Here is a 20,801-nt window from a genome sequence, read left to right as displayed (position 1 = left end):
GCAGCTCAAATGAACAAACACTCCCCAAAATGGCTCATGCTGAGCAATGCATGGACCCCATTTAAAGGGAAAATATTTCCACCAGACGCCCAGTTTAGAAGCACTGTGTCAAAAGTCAGACCTGTCTGTAAGTGAGCCCTTGGAAACCCAGTTATAATCAGAGATGCAGATGCAGAATGGCTCAGCTCACATATAAACTAGACACACACATAATCTAGAAGGTACTTTCCTCACATTCACATATTAAAATGCAAATACTCTCACAGATGCATCTGCATTTTGAAGATCTCAGGGCCAGGCCTCGCTGGTACAACCCATATCCCATGACAAGCAGGTTTGTCATTGGGGTGGCCAGAGATGGCCTACTGTTATTTCTTTTGGAAGACATTTTTTTGGCATATATTTACAATATAAGTACTAATTTGTTTTCATAGTATATATTCTTTAACAATTTGCATGAAGTTGTCTAGCATGGGACAGCAATTTCTTATAAAGCCTCTATAGTACTGATCAAGGAAAAAACCTATTTAGAGGATAAGGGATTCTTCGGAAGACCACCCCACTTGGCATCTTGGTACCAAGCACAAGTAGAGCATACAACGCCAGCATTTAGGGTGGTGTTATGAAGCTATATTTTAAGGTAAAGATTTAAAGAATTAGTTTAAAATGTTAAGTACTGTCCTCAGGTGGGCTGGGAGAGCTCGGAGCAGGTCTTTGGGGTCCTCCGGATCTCCAAGCCTCCTGTCCTATCCCCTGACTCATCCTACCCACCAGCCCTAGGGACAACCCTTAACAGCTAGTCCCACATTTATCCCTCCCATGGATCCCCAGCACCCGAAGAACAAAGCTAGACCACCCAGTTCAAATTGCAGCTACCTCTTGGGATCAAGGGAGAGGTGTTAAAGTGACTTTCCCCTCTCTGAGCCTCAGTTTCCCCCATCTATAAAGTGGGTTGAGCCGAAACCGGTTTGGCTCAATGGATAGAGCGTCGGCTTGGGGACTGAAGGGTCCTGGGTTCGATTCCGGTCAAGGGCATATACCTTGGTTGCAGGGATATCCCCAGTAGGGGGTGTGCAAGAGGCAGCTGATCGATGACTCTCATCGATGTTTCTAACTCTCTATCACTCTCCCTTCCTCTCTGTAAAAAATCAGTTTAAAAAAATACATATAAAAAAATAAAAAATAAAATAGTGGGTTGAATGGAAACTATTATAAGTGTCATCCAAAATTTTTTTAAAGCTCATTCGCTGAAGTACATAACTATTCATTGACAGACGGTGCAGCATGATGGGTGACTTTCATAGAAGGTCAGCCCAACATCTGAGGCTTTTTAGTCTCCATCCAGCTCCTACTCTTGGTCATCTTGAGAGGTCAGGACTCGAACCTATGGTCTTGGAGCTTCCCTGCCTGCACACGCCAGGAGTCTTCGCTCCTTGTATAGGCCTCCTTTGGCCCCGCCCACAAGGCTCCACCTCCTCCCCGGACCCGCCCCTTCTTGGTCTCGTCCCTCCGAGCCCTTCCCACTAACAGTTCCGGGTTCGCACCGCTCCGGGGCCTCAGGTCCTGAGGCACGAGGACCCACACGGGGCTGCTCCTGGCACTGCCTGATGGGCGCGTCCCTGACAGCCCGGCTGGGGCCTACCACGCGGACCGCGTTGGCAGGAGATGGGGGATTACAAGGCGTTAGAGCCCCCGCGGATCGGATGGCGGGGTGAGTTCCCACCTCCCGGCTCAGGCTCGGACGGGGCAGCCCGGCGCGCGCCGCGGCGGAGGAAAGGCCCCGGCGCAGGCCCCGGATCTCTGCGTCTGCGCCGCCGCCATCGTCCCAGCTGATGGGTCGGGATACACGCTCGCGCTCGCGGTCAACGGGTCGCAGGGATCGCAGGGGCCGAAGGCGGCGGAGCCGGAGCAGGAGTCGAAGCCGAAATCGGAGCGGGAGCCATGGGCGGCGAAACCGGCGGCGCCGGGACGACGAAGGGCGACGGAGGCGGCGGAGCCGGGAGCGCAGGTGCAGCTCCGGGGGTTCAGCTTCTGCCCTGGGGAGGGGAGTGACCCCCGAATTAGGCAGCTAGGGCTTCCTGGAGAAATGGACGTCAAGCAGCGGAAGGAAATGAGAGGTGTTTCAGGCAGGTCACGGAGTGCTTGGAGGGACTGCGTGGAGCCCAGGATGCGAGGCAGGTGACACAAAGGTAATGGGAGGTTAGATCGCGCAGGTTCTTGTCGTGGTGAAGGGTTTGGCCATTATTCGTAGGGAAGCACCGGGCCATGGGAGGACTGTGAACAGGGAATGACGTGGTCCGGCTTACTTTGCAGAACTCTCTCTGGCTTTCCCGTGAGGAAGGGACTGGCTGAGGAGGTGGGCAGGACTGACACCAGGGAGGAGGAGGACAATACAGTTGTCCAGGCAACAGATGATGGTGGCCTTCAGGAGAGGGAGACTGTGGGAGGCACAGTGAGGACGTGGGCTGAGTTTAGTGGGATTTTGGAAGTAGAGGTGACAACATTTGCTAATGGAGGTGGGTGTGAGAGAGCTGTTGGTGACAGGTGCAGAACTCTGACTCCTAGGCCCCGGGTCTCAGTGTCCCCAGGGACCACAGTCCTTTTTCTTCTGGAGATGGGACGCCTTACCAGAATTGACTTGAGTTCGTTCCAGCACAGAGGAACCACCAGCACAGTGATGGGGACTGACTCCAAGGCCTGTGTCCCAGTGCTGGCTCAGTCTCTATCAGGCTGTGACACTCAGGCCGCCATTCTCTTGCCTACTGTGACCCCCAAGTTTACTCACCTGTGTCCTCAATATTTCCATGGGGACCCAAGATTTTCTGTACAGACACTCATTGCCTCCTACTCCTTCACCCCAGGAAATTTCAACCTCTTTCATCTCATGACACACAAAGTAATTACTAAAATTCTGCCCCAGTGCGGCTTGTGTGCACTGTCCTGTTGTAGTTGAGTCTTGATTGCTGTTAGTGTCACTGGAAGGGATTGACCCCCAGTCCAACCAGCTCCAAGGACCAGCTTTACTATAGTAAAGGAGCTGCTAGGCAGAAGTCAACCTTATGGAACAGGATTTGCTTCAAAGGGGCTTTGGTACTCATGGAGTCCACCTCTTTAGTGTGTCATTCGTGGAGGTGGTAGGTTCGTAGTTGTAATCCAGCATCATCTGAAGCTGTCCATCAGGTGCACTGGCTCTGGGACCTCCCAGAAGTGCAAAGTTGGCCACCATTTGTGCCCTGCTTGGAGCCACCTGATGCGAGTTACAGAGTGATCTGCAGATGGCTGCTGCTTGTGTTGGACCTGGAGATATTCGGAGAGGCCAAGCTGTGAACCAAGGCAGGCTGCTACTAGAGCCAGGCCTGGGGCCACTTAGCAAGAGGCAGAAAATATGCAGAGGCCAGCTGCTGCTGCTTTTAGAGATTTTAGGAAAGTCCAAAACCTAAGTCAGGAGAAGCCAGCTGTATGGGAAAGGCCACTGGAAATGCAAGTTGAGTGAGGCTGGGTCTCAGGGAATCACCAGGGTGGGGTAAACAGTTGGGCCAGGTTGAGGGAGACTCAGATATGGCTCCTGCCTGTAGACTATGGGGAACCATGGCCTCTGCCAGCGCTTTGCCTGGTAAACCGCACCCCAACTCTTGCCCTGATGCCAGACAATTCAGTTCCTCCCCACATGACCCTGGTTCCTTTCAAGCTGCTATCCCAGTGCTGGAGCTCAGAGGGAGTGAGTCTAGTATGTGCCCTTGAAGAGGAACTGCCTGGGACTCCAGCAGCCCAGTCTCAGCCACAGTCCCCACTGATTTTTACAGCCAGAATTATGGGGAAACCCTACCTTTTCCATGGCTGGTTCTTTCTCATCCTCCAGATCTCACTGACATGGTCCCTCTTCAGAGAGGCTTCAGCAGGGGATGGCGAGGAGCTGGTGTGGGGTTGAGCTAAGGGGACCTCTATAGCCAAGATTTACCTCCAGACATTTCATTGTATTATTTTTTTTAATATTTTTTAATTGATTTTAAATTTAGAGAGAGAGGAAGAGATTTCCATTCAACTAGATTTTAGGAGTTTCTGAACGATGGTTGTTCTAATGTTTTTTATGTGGTTGTTGGAGGATTCTAGTATGATGTTTACCTATGCCTCCATCTTGACTGGAAGTCTCCAGGGTTTTTTTGTGTGAGCTTAATAGGTGGAACATTTAACATACTAAAGACAGGTTTAGTTTTTCCTCTCTTCATTCAGAGGCCTCTAAACACTAAAGAATCTATCCTTAGGGGCTTGCCCATTCTGTTCCCTATTCCCAATGCCTTTCCCTGGCCCTTCATTGCTGTCAGTTTTACTCCAGTTTTCTCCTACCCAACTGCATCACTAGTTTAAACACCACCTTCTCCTGTAAGCCCTCTCATCACCTTGGAGAGATCAGATCTTTTGATTCAAACTTTTTTTTTTTTAATTTAAATATATTTGTATTGACTTCAGAGAGGAAGGGAAAGGGTTCAAAAGTCAACCACTGAGCCAAACCGGCCACTCATTGTTCCTGCACCATCCAGCCCCAGCCTATCTTCCTGCCCTCATCCCCTCACTGTTCCCCTCGCTGACTCTGCTCCAGCCATACTTGCTGTTCCCTGAACACGCCAAGTAAATTGTTGCCCAGGCCTTTGCTCGTGCTATGCCCTCTGCCTGGATCATCCTCCCCCCAGACTCCCCATAGCTCCCTCACCCACTTCTTCCAGTTACCTCCTCAGGGAGACCCTCTCTGACCTTTTGTTCTCTCGTTTTACATAATTTCTTTGTAGCTCAAAGCACTATCCCATGTCACACTGTGTGTTTCCTTATTGATGTGAGTCCCACGAAGGAAGGGACCATCAATGTTTTTGTCACTGCTATGTTCCCAGAACCTAGAACAGGGCCAACATACAGCAGGCGCTCACTAAATGTATGTTGAACAAATGACTGACCAGCGAGCAGTGAGCAAGCCCTTTCGGATTTCCTTCCCAGGTCAGATTCAGAGGAAGACCAGTGGCAGCGGCGAGGAAGACAGGGCCGGAGCCCACAGCCACCTCAGTGGCGCTCACAGGACCAGTCCTCCTCGTCTGACTCCGGCAATGAGCGGCAGTGGCAGCACCAGGGCCGCTGGGCCCGCCGCCGGCGGACCCGCTCCTGCTCCTCCTCCTCCAGCTCTGCGTCCCCAGACCGCTCCCAGAGCTCGAGGGACGTGGCGGCGGCCCTGAGCCAGCAGCAGGACCTGCAGGAGCGGCTGCGGCTGCGCGAGGAGCGGAAGCAGCAGGAGGAGCTGATGAAGGCCTTCGAGACGCCCGAGGAGAAGCGGGCCCGGCGCCTGGCCAAGAAGGAGGCCAAGGAGAGGAAGAAGCGGGAGAAGATGGGCTGGGGCGAGGAGTACATGGGCTACACCAACACCGACAACCCCTTCGGCGACAACAACCTCCTGGGCACCTTCATATGGAACAAGGTGAGCCCAGCACAGCCATGGAGTGCTTGGTGGTTAGCTCTGTGCTTGTGCCAAATTTTTCCTGCCTCATTGTTTTTACTTTGTGTGCTTTTTACAACCTCAGTTTCAAGAGATGTTAGCACTCACAGCACACATTCCCAGACTGCATTTTGCCATGCACCATACGTACACTGGTTTTGCCAGGTTTTACTCTGTTTACTGTCTCCTGCAGTATAACACTTCAGGCATGCTTTGACCCCCACACCAGCCTAACCTCAATGTGACTGGAGAATAGGTTCTTAGTGTCACACACTCAGGATGGAATTCCACAGTTATCCTCTGTCAGCTCAGAGCTGTCATTTCATTCTTGAGATGAAAATTACACTCTGGTCCTTTACCTGCAGTCATGGCGCATAGCTGAAAACCACAGAATGTGTCTTCCATGTCTGAAGGTCAAAAGTCTGAAATCAAGGTGTCAGCAGGGCCATCCTCCCTTTGGAAGATCTGGCGAAGGATCTTTCCTATGGCTTCCAGCTTCTGGTGGTTGCTAGGAGCAACCCAGAGCTTGTGGCTATATCACTCCAGTCTCTGCCTCTGTTGTCAGTAGCTGTCTTCCCCTCTGTGTTGGTATCTTCATATGGCGCCATCCTCTATGTCTGTGTCTAAATTTCCCTCTCCCTATAAGGACACCAAATATTGAATTAGGGCCCAGTCTAATCCAGTCTAACCTCATCTTAATTAATTATATCTGCAGAGACTTCATTTCCAAATAAGGGTACACTCACAGCTTCCAGGTGTTGAGACGTGGACATACAGTCCAATCCCACACAGCACCCGTCACTGGTGGGGGAGAGCGGGGCCACAGTTGGAGGCGGGGGCAGCTCCACTCATCGCCCACGCTGAAGTGTGGATTCTTCTCAGTCTCCTGAACATAGCGCCCTTCACCTGCCTCAGGACACACTGGTCCTCTGCCTTAGAACACTCCTGCCTCTTGCATGGAGGTTCTTTCTCCTCCAGATCTCAGCTGACATGGTCCCTCCTCAGAGAGGCCCTCCTGGCCCTCTTGGTATTCTTTTTTTAAATTTAATTTTATTGATTTCAGAGAGAAAGGGAGGGGGAGAGAGAGAGAGAGAAACATCAATGATGAGAATCATTGATCAGCTGCCTTCTGCACGCCCTCCACTGGGGATCAAGGCCACAGCCTAGGCATGTGCCCTGACCGGGATTCGAACCATGACATCTGGTACATAGGTTGCAATGCTCAGCCACTGAGTGACTCCAGCCAAGCTGCCCTGGTAGTAATTATCAGGGCACTGCCTCTGCGTTTCTAGCACTTTACTAACAAACTAGTATTGTGCACCTACCAGGTGCTGGAACCTTTGTGACTCTGGGCACATATCTATAAGCGAGGGCAACAAAAATCACTATCCCTGTGGGGCCAGCAGCCTCGTGGGGAAGACAAACTGTAATAAGTAAGTTAGCAAAGTACAAGAGGAGAGAACGAAGGCAGGTGTGCAGCAGTGACCACAATAAGCAGGTCCAGCCCTGGCCGGTGTACCCAGTGGTTAGAGCATCAACCTACCATCAAAGGGTCTAGGTCCATTCCCAGTCAAGGGCACATACCTGGGTTGCAGGTTCAATCCCTGGCCCCAGTCGGGATGCATGTGGGAGGCAAGTAATCAATGTGTCTCTTTCACTTTGGTGTTCCCCTCTCTCTCTCCTCTCCTTCCTCCCTCCCTCCTCTCTTCCCACCCACCCACTCTACCTTACACTCTCTAAAAATCAATGGAGAGAAGATCCTTGGGTGAGGATTAAAAAATAAATAAGCAGGCCCAGAAAGGTCTCATTGCAAAGATGATTTCTAAATACCCTAACTTATAATGTATAGTTCCTGCCAAACTGAACTCCACAGGGCAGTCCTAGGGCCTGACACACAGTAGGCACTTAATAAATTCAAATGAACAAGCTTGCTGTAGTCTGGGCTATGCACGTACCTGTCCAGGCATTTCTCCATGAGTCTTTCTCAGCCCAGCCTGGCCTTGGGGAGTCGCCCCAGGAGAAGGCTTTACCACACGCAGCGGGCGCAGCTGGGTTTCTATGTGAAGCAAGAGCCGGAGGTCCCAAGGGACTCCCAGGAGCCTGCAGGAGTGGGCCCAGCCGTCTCTCCTCGGTGCTTCGCCCACTCCCTGACATAGAGGGTCTTCGGAGTTGGGTTTATAAACTGACTTGATTGTAGGTGGGGGTGGAGGCGTCTTCTAATGGGAGGCAGTGAGGGGGCCCTGGGCTGGTCCTTCCTCTGAGCTAAAGCAGATGCTGGGCTTCGTTCATTTCGGTCTGTAGACGTGAGTGTGTCGAAGCCGTCTCATGGGAAGGGCCAGGGGCCAGGGAGGGCAGAGGAAGGGAGGCCCCTCACCCAGCGGCCGTGCCGGCCCTTGCAGGCCCTGGAGAAGAAGGGGATCGGCCACCTGGAGGAGAAAGAGCTGAAGGAGCGGAACAAGAGGATCCAGGAGGACAATCGGCTGGAGCTGCAGAAGGTGGGCGTGCCCTTGACTTGCCCTCATTGGGGCTCCCAGGCTGGTTTGCCCTTGTTTAAGTCAAACAGAACCTGATTGGCTCTCATGGAAAGTCTTGGCTTTAGGCACAGCTGCATCCAGGGGCTCAGGCAGTGTCTCCAGCGAGCTGCTCCTCTCCACATCGGCTCTGCTGGCCTCTGGCTTGACTCTCAGACGCTCCTCTCAGGGTGGCCTCTCCTCAGAGTCTGGCGGGCTTGGGCCAGGCCTTGGTTATAGTCCCAGTCCCAACCCTAGGGGATCCCATGGCCTGAGAGGGCACAGGGCAGGCCTCACAAGTCCCCTCCACCCCCTATCATCTAGCTGTCCTGCCCTCATCCTCCTTGTGCATTCCCAGGTGAAGCAGCTCCGGCTGGAGCGGGAGCGGGAAAAGGCCATGCGTGAGCAGGAGCTGGAGATGCTGCAGCGGGAGAAGGAGGCGGAGCACTTCAAGACGTGGGAGGAACAGGAGGACAACTTCCATCTCCAGCAGGCTAAACTTCGGTGCAGTGCACGGAGCGGGGGCTGGGGGAGGCTGCCCACTACCACCCTTTGTTCACCAAAACCCTGTATCACTCCCTTCAACCACCAGCCTGCTTCTGGACGCAAACTCATGGAGCTTGTTTCTGCCCCAGGGCCTTTGCACTTGCTATTCACGCTTCCTAGAACCCGCTATTCTATGGCTCCCCCTCACCCTTCGGGTTTTTGGGGGTTGCTCCCCGAGCCCCTTTTTGGCACTAGTCCCGGTTTTGCGTGTACACCTGTTGCTGGTGGGCTCCCCCATTGGGCTGGGTGCAGAGAGACCCCTGAATACACCGGCTCCATGTGCGGAACTGCACAAGCTGAGTGGGAGCGTTCTGGGCCCGGACCCTCACTACCTGTGCTCCTCCCTTCACCTGCAGCCCACAGGCAAAGTGTTTGCTCATCAGCTGTGTTTACAGAGAAGGAAAATGGAGTTCCTGGGGGTGGGGTTATCTGAGGCCACAGGGTACTGAGCCTGCGGCCCAGTGTATGTAACCCAGAGCCCACTCTCCTGCGCTTCTCCCTGCTACACCAGTCCTGGCTAAGGGCTTGGACCTTCCTGATCATGGCGCCCCTTTGGTTAGACTAGGATCAGCCTCTGACGTGTGTCCCCTCGGGCACAGCACTAAAGCTCTAGATCTTTCAGCCGAGGCAGCCCGTCCATTGAGAAGTGGTCCTCTCTGTCCCTCTCTGTCCACTCCCACCCGCTGCCCTTCAGACCCCATGTTCACACTAATCCCTGGCCCTCTCTGGGCCTGTTTCTCATTAACCTGTCTGTCTTCTCCACCTGATGCCTCTTCTTTCAGGAAGCCTTCCCTGACCACCACCCCTGCCAGCCAGGCCCCTACCCCAGTTCCCACACTGGTCACTCCCATTGGCAGCATGATGGCAGGCAAGTCACATCCTGGACCTGACACCACCTCCTCCTCCTTGCAGCTCCAAGATTCGAATCCGGGATGGACGGGCCAAGCCCATTGACCTGCTGGCCAAGTACATCAGCGCTGAGGACGATGACCTGGCTGTGGAGATGCATGAGCCTTACACCTTCCTCAATGGCCTCACGGTGGCTGACATGGAGGACCTGCTGGAGGATATCCAGGTACCACCCGGCCCTACCACCCACACCCTGGCCTCCCCAAGACCGTGCTTTCACCCCACCCCTCTGTGCCTTCGCCTCCAGGTGTACATGGAACTTGAGCAGGGCAAGAACGTGGACTTCTGGCGGGACATGACCATCATCACGGAGGATGAGATCTCTAAGCTCCGCAAGCTGGAGGCCTCTGGCAAGGGCCCAGGTAACCCAGGGCCAGCGCTGACCCCAAGCCGGCTGACCAGAAAGACACCAGATGTGCTTTGGGGGACACATCTGCACTGGTGGGGGTTGTCGTGGGGACACATCTACATTGGTGGAGGGGGGTACTTCTGCATTGGTGGGGGTTGCCATGGGGACACATCTGCGTTGGTGGGGGGACACATCTGCATTGGTGGGGGTTGGCATGGGGACACATCTGCATTGGTGGGGTTGCCGTGGGGACACATCTGCATTGGGGGTTGCCGTGGGGACACATCTGCACTGGTGGGGGTTGCCTTGGGGACACATCTGCGTTAGTGGGGGTTACCATGGGGACACATCTGCGTTGGTGGGGGTTGCCATGGGGACACATCTGCATTGGTGGGGGTTGCCATGGGGACACATCTGCGTTGGTGGGGGTTGCCGTGGGGACACATCTGCGTTGGTGAGGGTTGTTGTGGGGACACATCTGCGTTGGTGGGGGTTGTGGGGACACATCTGCGTTGGTGGGGGTTGTGGGGACACATCTGCGTTGGTGGGGGTTGCCGTGGGGACACATCTGCGTTGGTGGGGGTTGCCGTGGGGACACATCTGCGTTGGTGGGGGTTGCCGTGGGGACACATCTGCGTTGGTGGGGGTTGCCGTGGGGACACATCTGCGTTGGTGGGGGTTGCCGTGGGGACACATCTGCGTTGGTGGGGGTTGTCGTGGGGACACATCTGCGTTGGTGGGGGTTGTCGTGGGGACACATCTGCGTTGGTGGGGGTTGCCGTGGGGACACATCTGCGTTGGTGGGGGTTGTCGTGGGGACACATCTGCGTTGGTGGGGGTTGTCGTGGGGACACATCTGCATTGGTGGGGGTTGTCGTGGGGACACATCTGCGTTGGTGGGGGTTGTCGTGGGGACACATCTGCGTTGGTGGGGGTTGTCGTGGGGACACATCTGCGTTGGTGGAGGTTGCCACTGGGGGTGGTTCCACAGGAAGCTGACCTTAGGAACTCTGCAAACATCAGTATCTTTCTTTGGACTCTCCAGAGCCCTCTGGAGGCCTCTGTGAGAGCCACTAGGGGGCAGCACTGAGCAGTGGGCGCCCAGGTCCTGTGCTAAGGGCTCTCTCTGGATGAAGGGGCTTCCTTTAAAAATCACTGGGCAGCGCAGGATCCCTGGGAGCAGTACCAGAAGGGCTTTTTGTTTGGGTTTCAGGTTTTCTCCCGAAACTCAGTTTAAGAGCAGGACCCAGCTCTGCTTGGAGGGAAACCCCTCTGCTCAATCTGGTGTTCTTTTTTAAGAACATCAGTTCTCTTTTCATCTAAACGACCCCATGTGTATGTTCAAAGGGGAAATGAACTCCCCAGACACAGCCCCTTGTCCCCTGGGGCAGAATGCAGCAGGCCCACCCTCAGTCCCTAAAGCAGGCGTCTTCAAACTACGGCCCGCGGGCCACATGCGGCCCGCAGAGGAGTCTGACCCGGCCTGCCAGGTTTTTTGGGCAGTGAGCGCAGCCGAGGTGTTACAGTAGGAATTAGTAGTTCATATAGTCCGGCCCTCCAGCCCTCTGAGGGACCGTGATCTGGCCCCCACTTTAAAAAGTTTGAGGACCCCTGCAAGCCACTGGCTTTAACCCTTCCAGCTTCTGTGACCTCTCGTCCCTGTTGCCAAGCTTCATCCTTCATCACCCACTTGGTGGCTGAGGACGTGAGCCCACCCCTCCCCCTGGCCTGTGTAAATGCCATTTGGAGCTCAGATGTGGGCCAGGACAGTTTCCTTCCTCTTAGAAAAGGATAAATATCCTTTCTTTCTGTAAATGGAGTTTTGTTTCTCACGTCCTTTTAGCAATTACATCCTGCAGTAACTTCCGGAGAAAGGAAGAGAAACTCTTGTCAGAAATGTGTCAGGAAATCTCTGGTGGCAGTGGGACTGGCTGTAGAACTGGTTGGAAGGGGGCGGGGAGGCCCGTGGACAGAGTAACAGTTATGATCGGGACTCTGGGTGCAAACCCAAGCCAACAGGCAGCTCAGTGACCTTAGCCGGTCAGCTGCCTCCTGGGTGCTCAGTGCCCCTTTGTTTGCATGGGCCCCAGCCTCCCAGCTGAGTCGGGGAGTGCTCAGACACATGGAGAAGCCGATCAGGCCTTTTTCTTGTTCCCGGGCCCCTTCTCTCCCACCCCCAGCACAGTGGCCCCTGCCACCCTCCTGGGCTCCCTTCGTTTTCATCAGTGAAGGAGCCCCTTTTCTTCCTTTTTTTTTTTAAAGAGGGAGTCAGGGGAAGAGAGAAATAGAAACATAAATGACGAGAGAGAAGCGTTGATTGGCTGCCTCCTGCACAACCCCCACTGGGCATCAAACCCACAACCTGGGCGTGTGTCCTGGTGGGGAATTGAACCGTGACTTTCTGGTTCATAGGTTGATGCCCAACCACTGAGCCACGCCAACCAGGTACACAGCCCTTTTTTGTGGTTTGTGCCCTCGTCTTGGTGGGGCACAACCTGCCGTGGCTTCTGAAGGAAGGCAGGCGTAGTTCTGTGATGTCCTGTGTGCCAGGAAGTGCTTCTCTCCCTCTGGTTGTGGCAGCGGGCTGGCTGTAGACTTCTTGAGCAGGGTGTTTCTTCAGAGGCTGACGACAGACCCTGCCCCACTGGCTGAAGGGTCGTCCCACATGTCTGCCCGTGTTCAAAGCTCTGCCGCTGGCGTTCAGGTGGCATCCAGGCCTATGACATGGCTTCCTTTAAACGTGACTCGGCTGCTCTTCGCTTCTGTGGGAACAGCACCAGCAGGGCGGTTTGTTTGGGTTGTAAGTTTTCACTGGTTGCTCTGTCTATTTGAGTGATTGTAGAACTTGGCTCTGCTTGGCCTGGTGAGGGGGTTATTGCCGAATTTGGTTTGGACCTGTGTTATTTCTGGGCCTGCACAGACCGAGGGCAGGCTTTCAGCCTGTAGGTTGACCACTGAGGCCAGCGCTGCTAAGGGCGACTCAGGTACACAATGAAGGTGTGATTCGGGGTCCAAGGTTCGTTGGCTACAGGGACTTGGTTCCCTCTCAACCTTATCTGATCAACTGTGACCATGTGTCCACAACTGTGGTTCTTGAATCCTGCTTTCAAGTGGGAGCATGGGCTTGTCACCCACTTCCTATTCACAGCAATGGGAAGCCAGGGGGTCCCGGCCCTCAGGAAGCCACATGGTGGGTGTGAAGGCAAGGGAGCAGTCTGTTAGTCAGGGAAGGCTTCCTGGTAGAAGGTACATTCCTGCTGAGTGCTAAGGAGTGGAAAGTACCCCGTGTGCAAAGGCCCTGGGGCAGGGGCTGGGCACCTTTGGTAAACAACAAGGAGCCTGGTGTGGCTCAGGCAGTGTCTGGCCTTGTCCTCAGGGGCCCTCCAGTCTAGAGGGAAGGGATGTGTCCTTGGGCCTGCAGCCCGTGATAGATACTGGAACAGATTTCCCTGCAGGCAGAGGGGCCTGTTTGTCTCGGGCAGTTTGTCCCGCCGTGGCACAGCACAGTCCTCGCATGCATGATCTCACCAGGCTTCATAGAAGGGAAAGGGGAGGCCCCGAGAGGATCACCCAGCTGGGACTGGCGTAGCATAACCTGAATTCTAAACAGCTGCCAGGCACACACTCTTGGCCCTTCTGTGTGGTTTGGGGAAGGGAGCGGTGGGCACGGTTGATGGACTGGGTACCTGGGTCCAAGCCTGGTGTTGAGCGGCCCCTGCCTCACCGTAGGCGAGCGACGAGAGGGCGTTAACACCTCGGTCAGCTCCGATGTGCAGCTGGTCTTCAAAGGGAAGACGTACAGCCAGCTGCAGGTCATCTTCCAGGGTATCGAGGGCAAGATCCGGGCCGGGGGCCCCAACCTGGACATGGGATACTGGGAGAGCCTCCTGCAGCAGCTGCGTGCCCACATGGCACGAGCCCGGTGAGTGGCAGCAGGCCTCAGCCAGCACTCTGCTGGGTGGGAGGGTCTTGTCCCTCTTGGGATCTTGCCTGGGGGACGGGTCGTCTCCATCAGGCCTGCTGGGTAATCTTGGGGCCACAGTACCCTGGCCAGCGGCGCCCGCTGTGTCCGGGAAGAGCTGCTCATGTTCCCACCTGGATTCCGGGCCCTGTGGGGGTCAAGCAGGGCCTCCCACAGTGGCCTTCCATACGCCTTTCCCAGGAGCCTGGTCTTTGTTCACTTAGGGTTAACAGGCATCGCAAGAGGCCTCCAGGCTGCTGTCCCCTCCTGCTGGCCCCACACACCCTGTGTACAAATTCTCAGCGTGCTTGGCACTGCTGTGTAAACACAGCGCCTGCCTGCCACTAACTGTGGACTTGCCTCTAAATTTATCCTCTCTGCTGCTCCGCCTCCTTCTGCCCGGCCTTGTGTTAGGGTTACACCCGCATGTGAATACCTGCTCCAGGGACTTGCCCCTCCTAGGCATGGGGGTTCCTGACCTCAAGCCCATCTTTATGGCCAAAGCCTTGACCCTGGAATGGCCATGCTGGGCTGGAGCCCCAGCTTGTGTACCCACTTACTGCCCTCTCAACCTCTTGTGTCCTAGCAGCAAAAGGAGGGGTCATGAGAAAGCCTGAGGGAGGGTGGGGGTCCCCTCCCCACCCAGTCAGGGTGACCCCCAGGCCCCGTTTCAGGCTTCGCGAGCGGCACCAGGACGTGCTACGGCAGAAGCTCTACAAGCTGAAGCAGGAGCAGGGCGTGGAGAGCGAGCCCCTCTTCCCCATCCTCAAGCAGGAGCCCCCGTCTCCGGGCCACAGGTAGGCCCAGCCCAGAGTTCCCTTCTCACCTGGGGCCCGGGAGGAACCCCACGCGCACTCTGGAGGGGTCAGGGCGCCGCTCACCCAGCCCTGCCTTCTTCCCTGAAGCCTGGAGCCCGAGGACCAGGCCCTGACCCCACCAGGGCCCTCCTTGGAGGGCGGCCCCGGGGAGCCTGAGGCCGAGGAGGCCACCGCGGCAGAGGCCGAGGCCGAGGGCGAGGCTGTGCTCATGGAGGAGGACCTGATCCAGCAGAGCCTGGACGACTATGACGCCGGCAAGTACAGCCCCCGGCTGCTCACGGCGCACGAGCTGCCGCTGGACGCCCACGTGCTGGAGCCCGACGAGGACCTGCAGCGCCTGCAGCTGTCGCGGCAGCAGCTCCAGGTCACAGGTATTCACAGCGAGGCCCGGGGGGGGGGGGGCTGGGGGGCAAGACGCCCTGAGGCTGCGCGAACCCGGGGTTGGGTGGTGGTCTTGTGTCTGTGCCCGCCCTCCCTGCCTGTGAGCATCCGTCCATCTGTCTCCTCACTCTCTCGTTTGGACCTGGTGGCCGCTGGCCCCAAGGACAGAGGGGTGGTGGTTACGGGGTCGGGAAGTTGTTTTGCTTTTTTGTTGTTGGTCTTCACCTGAGGATATTTTTCCCATTGATTTTTTTTTTTTCTAAAGAGAGTGAAAGGGAGGGAGAGGGGAGAAATAGCAACATTGTTGTGAGAGAGACAGGTTGCCTTCCACACACTCCCTGCCCAGAGTTGGGGGTTGAACCTACACCTACAAAGGTATGTGCCCTTGGCTGGGACTGGCACCCACAACCCCCACAACCCTTCAGTGCACAGGCTGGCGCGCTGACCACTGAGCCAGGGCAACGGTTGGTTTTACATCCTATTCCCAGCCCTGCTGTGAGCTCCTTATGCACCTCAGCCTCCCTGAGCTGCTCTGGTCCTGGGTACAGAGAGGAGCGGGGTCCCCTGGAGGCCTAACCGCCAGGCACTCTGGCCACCCAGCGGGATACATGTTTGGTGCCCACCCTGGGAGGACACCCACACGGGGAGGACGATGGGCATCGATGGCGGAGGATGGGGCACTGGGCGGCAGGGGAGTTGGGAGCCAGGGCCTGCCGCTCCCTGTGCCTTCCCTGGGCCTCAGTTCTGTGAAAGGCTCCGGCTGCCCTGCCACCGCCTGGAGGGCAGGAATCTGAAGCTGGTGCCTCCCGCCTCCCGCAGGCGACGCAAGCGAGAGTGCGGAGGACATCTTCTTCCGGCGGGCCAAGGAGGGCATGGGCCAGGACGAGGCGCAGTTCAGCGTGGAGATGCCGCTGACGGGCAAGGCCTACCTGTGGGCTGACAAGTACCGGCCTCGCAAGCCGCGCTTCTTCAACCGCGTGCACACGGGCTTCGAGTGGAACAAGTACAACCAGACGCATTACGACTTCGACAACCCGCCCCCCAAGATCGTGCAGGGCTACAAGTTCAACATCTTCTACCCCGACCTCATCGACAAGCGCTCCACCCCCGAGTACTTCCTGGAGGCCTGCGCCGACAACAAGGACTTCGCCACGCTGCGCTTCCACGCCGGGCCGCCCTACGAGGACATCGCCTTCAAGATCGTCAACCGCGAGTGGGAGTACTCGCACCGCCACGGCTTCCGCTGCCAGTTCGCCAACGGCATCTTCCAGCTCTGGTTCCACTTCAAGCGCTACCGGTACCGGCGGTGACGGCCCTGCGTCCCCGGGCGGCTGGCAGGCGTGAGGCTGGCAGCCTTCCCCGGTGGGCCACAGCCCCTCTCCCCCTGTGAGAACAGCAAGTCTCCTGGAACTGCCTCCGAGACCTGAGGGAGGACGGGGAAGGGCCGGCCCAGGATCCTGACGTGCAGGAGGGGCCGCTGGGGGGACTCTTTGAGCCCAGGGAACCCAGCAAGTGTCAGCCAGCCTCCTGTCCACGTGGGCAGTGAAGCCCCAGTTCCAGCTTAGACGAGCTCTGCAGAGCAGGCCTAGGGGCGGGTGGGGGAGGCCCACGCTTCTGAGGAAATCCACGTTCAGAGCATTGATTGGCCCTTGGACACAGCCGGCTGTTGGAGGGCCCACACCCCTGGCCCTTTCCCAGCAGCCCCCCTCAGTGCCCACTCCGTGGAACCCGGACCCTTGTGGTGCATGTTCCAAAAGAGACCATTTGAGGGACATCACTCTCACCTCCCCTGGTGCTGGTGGTGGTCAGTCTCCCCAAGTGGGCACGAAGGACCTGTCACCCACCAACAGGTCCAGGAACAAGGGTCACTGAGAAGTCCTTCCACAGCCACTGAGCAAGGGAGCCCAGGAGACGCCTCCATGGGTGCAGCTGTGTTCCCCTCTCCTCGGACGCTGTTTTTAAGGCCACCCCCCAGCCACCACACAGCTGCCCTCCTCGTCCTGTCAGACGGACAGTCACTCGCCCACAGGCACAGGCTGTCGGCAGCACAGCGGGCCAACCCCAGCAGCATGGCTGTTGGCGCTCTGTGATGAAGACATTTCTAGAGGGAAAGAACCGCACCAAACCCCCGGCTCCTCGGGCAGCCCCGCCAGAGCCCCGTCACCGGGAAGTATTTTAGGTTGTTGCTCTAAAAAGACTTTTTTAACTGGGGAGGGGAAATCTTGTTTACTTTCATTAATTGGTCTACTCATAGAGTACTTTTTTTTTTTTAATAAATGCTCTATTTTAGAATACTCATAGATTTTCAGAAATGCTGGGAAGATAGCCCGGTTCCTCCCCCCACAGCCAGCTGTCCCCATTGTTAACGTCTCCTGTGACACAGCACGTTTGTCACAACTGAGACATTAAACCCAACCAAGACCTTTTAAAACAACCACACCTAAAAATAGCCAATTGTTCCTTAGGAAGCTGCTGGTAGCCAGTTTCCTCCGCCCCCGCCCCCGGCCCATCAGCCTCCCTCCCATCAGGTTATCGGACTTGACCGTGGATGCCTGGAGGTGAGGCGCTCTCACCTGAGCCAGGTGGTGACTCGGGGAAATGCACCTGGTTAAGCAGCCTCTCCACACGGCAGACCCTGGCTGCCCACCAGCCTGGGCCGGGATGGAGAAGGGCCGTTTCTGTGCCGTCGGAGCCCCGGGCAGAGATCGCTAATAGAATCCCTGGCCGCCGCTACCAAGGGGCCCACGGCCTGCGCACCTGGCGCTGGGTGCAGGACAGCCCGAGGCACAGGTCCGGGTGTGGGTAAGGCCCCAGTCCGCTCTCTCGGCTGCTGCGTGCCTCTGCTGCAGCCCGGCCGGCCTCACGTGAGCTCTGTACACGGGACTTGTGTCCATTTGGCCAAAAGCCTCACGGAGGCCCACATTTTCAGCCCTAGAGAGTGGCAGGCAGGGTTCAAACCTGGATTTCTCCAGTTTGGAAAACTCGACCTCCTTGGCCATCATCTGTGTCCCAGCCTCAGTTTCTCCACCTGCCCCCAGAGGAATGCTCCCAACCCCAGCATCCCAATTCCTCCTCAGACGATGTGTCCCCCCCAGGGGAGAAGTTGGCCATCTGCCCGACTGGCTGGGTGTGTGTAGCCAGGAGCCCCTCGTCTGGAAGGCGGAGAGGGGCTCAGACAAGCAGCCCCAGGAGTCGGGCTGGAGCAGGGGAGGGCACCAGGTCTGAGGGACCTCAGAAGGGACACCAGGCTTCCTGGAGGGGGCCGCGGGGCTGAGGAGGGTTGGGCCTGCCTTGCAAGGGGAAAGGCTGCAGGCTCCCCGCAGGGCAGGGCTGAATGCACACCCAGGAGCTGGACTCCCCGGCCACTGAGGAACCGTACAGGTGAGTGAGCTGAGCAGGGACCCGAGACCCCTGGGCAGACTGGAGGCACCACACCCATCCAGCTGCCCCATCGCCCCCACCCTGCCCAAGGTCCACCAGTGTTTCTCAAGCTAACCCCAACTGCCACTCCCATTTCTTCCTGCCTTCAGCTGCGTCCAAATCTAAGAATAGATGCTCCCTGCCTGGCCCCCACCGGAAACCACAGCCACGGGGGGCACATCCTAAGCCTAGCCTCAGCTCCCAACACTCCCCCCCCATCTGGCTCCCAACACTCCCCCCCCATCTGTCTCCCAGGCCGCCTGTGCGCCCATTGAGCTAGGAGGGGGTAAATAGGCCTGAAGGTCTCCAGCCCAGGAGGTAGAGGAAGCCCAGAGCTTCCCTTGGCCATGTCACTTCCTCCCTCTAGGCCTCAGTTTTCCCATTTACAAAATGAGCATCTTTACCTCCTGTGTTAGGAGCTGCAGTGAGATCCAGACCAGACTAAATTCCCAGTGAAGTGTCCATCTCTGACCCCTGCCCTGGCCAATTCCCAGAAGGAGCATTAGCCTTCTTATCTCCAGGCACAGGAAGTGGGAATGAAACCAGCTCCCTCCACCTCGCACCCACCCCCACACCCCGCCCTCCCCCCCATCTGGAGCCCCAGCTCCACATCCTCTTCCCACAGCATCTGCCTTCACTGCAGGTCCCCGCAGCCTCATGCTCTCCTGCCCCCAAAGTCTTGCACATGTGATGTCTGCCATGTCTCCACCGGAAAGCCCTCCTCACCCCGAAAAGCCCCCGCTCTCATGCCTCCTCCAAGCACCAGGACGCCCTCCAGGCTCACTGTGCCCTATGACTTCCTCTGGCCCGCGGGCCTGAAGGGGTTAGGGCTGTGTCAGGCTGTCATCTCTAGCCTGGAGGATCTTTGAGAGCAGGTCTTGTTTCCAGTCCTACCTGAGGCTCATCATTGTCCCAGCACATGGGCCAGGCACGCAGTTGCCCTTCAGGAGGAATTAAAGTGGAGCAAGAGCCCTGACTGGTTTGGCTTAGTGACTGGCATGAGGATTGAAGGGTCCTGGGCTCAATTCTGATCAAGGGCATGGCATATGCTTAGGTTACGGGCTTGGTCCCCAGTGGGGAATGTGCAGAAGGCAGCCAATTAATGGTTCTCTCTCATCATTGATGTTTCTATCTCTCTCTCCCTCTCCCTTCCTCTCTGAAACCAATAAGAAAAGATAGAGTGGAGCAAGAAAAAAAAAAGGGGGGGGGGGGAGGAACAAGACTGCTGGAGATCAAGGCTTTACAGAGGAGGGGGCCATGGAGCCAGGGCTCTGCCAGATGCATAAGAATTGGGAGATTCCTTGTCAATCAAGAGAAAGCAGGGTTAGCCCTGGCCAGTGTGGTTCAGTAGGTAGAGCACTGAAAGGTCCCAGTTCAACTCCTAGTCTGGGCACATACCCAGGTTGCAGGTTTGATCCCCAGTCAGGGTGTATGCAGGAGGCAACAGATTGGTGTTTTTCTCTCCCTCTCCCTCTCACTCTCAAATCAATTTAAAAAAAATTTTTTAAAGAGAGAGAGAGAGCCCTGGCTGGTCTGGCTCAGTGGATAGAGCGTCGGCCTGCGGACTGAAGGGTTCTATTCCAGTCAAGGGCACATGCCTGGGTTGCAGACTTGGTCCCCAGTAGGGGGCGTGCAGGAGGCAGCTAATCCATGATTCTCTCTCTCTCTCTCTCTCTCTCTCTCTTTTTTATTATTATCTGTGTACATATACCAATGCCCCCCCTCCCATACATACCCTCCCTCCCCAGAGTTTTGTGTCCATTGGTTGTACTTATATGCATGTATACAAGTCCTTCGGTTGATCTCTTATCTCCCCCAGATCCCCCTACCCTCCCCGCTGTAATGTGACAGTCTGCTTGTTGCTTTACTGTCTCTATATCTATCTTTTGGTTCTTCAGTTTATAATGTTCTTTATCATCCATAAATGAGTGAGGTCATGTGGTGTTTCTCTTTCACTGACTGGCTTAATTCACTAGATGATTCTCTCTCATCATTGATGTTTCTCTCTCCCTCTCCTTTCCTCTCTGAAATCAATAAAAATATATTAAAAAAGAGAGGGGTCGGGGAGAGAAGTCAGGGTTACCTCCGCAGGGACTCAGACAATGGGATGGAGTGGGCGGGGCATCTGGAGGGACAGGGGGGTGAGCCGAGGCTTGGGGACCGAAAGGTGGTGGGCAGGGAAGCCAGAGAAGGGGCTTCCAGGCAGATCCTCGGCGAGTCCAAGGCTAGCATCCATCTTCACTCAGAGCCTGCCCTTGTGTGCCCTTCCCAGGCCCCCAGGACTGAGCAGGGTCCTGACCCACTAGGTCCTCACTTCTGGAAGGCCCGGCCCTGGCTCTCTCCACCCACCTGAGGCCCCAGGACTGCGGGCAGGAAGGGCCTTCGAGAAGCTTCTCTCAGCCCCTGCAGCATGGCCCAGCACCGTGCCTTT

The 20,801-nt window shown here is 56.3% G+C and overlaps 1 protein-coding gene across 1 annotated transcript; it reads left to right on the top strand.

Annotated features, from left to right (window-relative positions):
• The first annotated feature begins 1,650 nt into the window (after positions 1-1,650).
• Positions 1,651-17,215, top strand: CACTIN (cactin, spliceosome C complex subunit). Its single transcript, XM_036459887.2, has 10 exons — positions 1,651-2,008; positions 4,987-5,458; positions 7,876-7,971; positions 8,345-8,490; positions 9,445-9,607; positions 9,689-9,803; positions 13,520-13,712; positions 14,426-14,548; positions 14,657-14,940; positions 15,770-17,215. The coding sequence occupies exons 1-10, from the start codon at positions 1,833-1,835 to the stop codon at positions 16,258-16,260; spliced, it is 2,259 nt and encodes a 752-aa protein (XP_036315780.1). The 5' UTR covers positions 1,651-1,832; the 3' UTR covers positions 16,261-17,215.
• The last annotated feature ends 3,586 nt before the right edge of the window (positions 17,216-20,801 follow it).

This window comes from Pipistrellus kuhlii, unplaced genomic scaffold (assembly GCF_014108245.1).
Source record: "Pipistrellus kuhlii isolate mPipKuh1 unplaced genomic scaffold, mPipKuh1.p scaffold_m20_p_30, whole genome shotgun sequence".
Taxonomy (NCBI): Eukaryota; Metazoa; Chordata; class Mammalia; order Chiroptera; family Vespertilionidae; genus Pipistrellus; species Pipistrellus kuhlii.
The sequence above is the reverse complement of the archived record's forward strand: the minus strand, read 5'-3'. Positions and strand labels throughout refer to the sequence as shown.

Coding starts and splice junctions, on each gene's coding strand:
- CACTIN (XM_036459887.2), top strand. CDS start 1,833: ATGGGTCGGGATACACGCTCGCGCTCGCGGTCAACGGGTCGCAGGGAT. Junction 7,972..8,344: donor ATCGGCTGGAGCTGCAGAAG/GTGGGCGTGCCC, acceptor GTGCATTCCCAG/GTGAAGCAGCTCCGGCTGGA. Junction 8,491..9,444: donor CTCCAGCAGGCTAAACTTCG/GTGCAGTGCACG, acceptor TCCTCCTTGCAG/CTCCAAGATTCGAATCCGGG.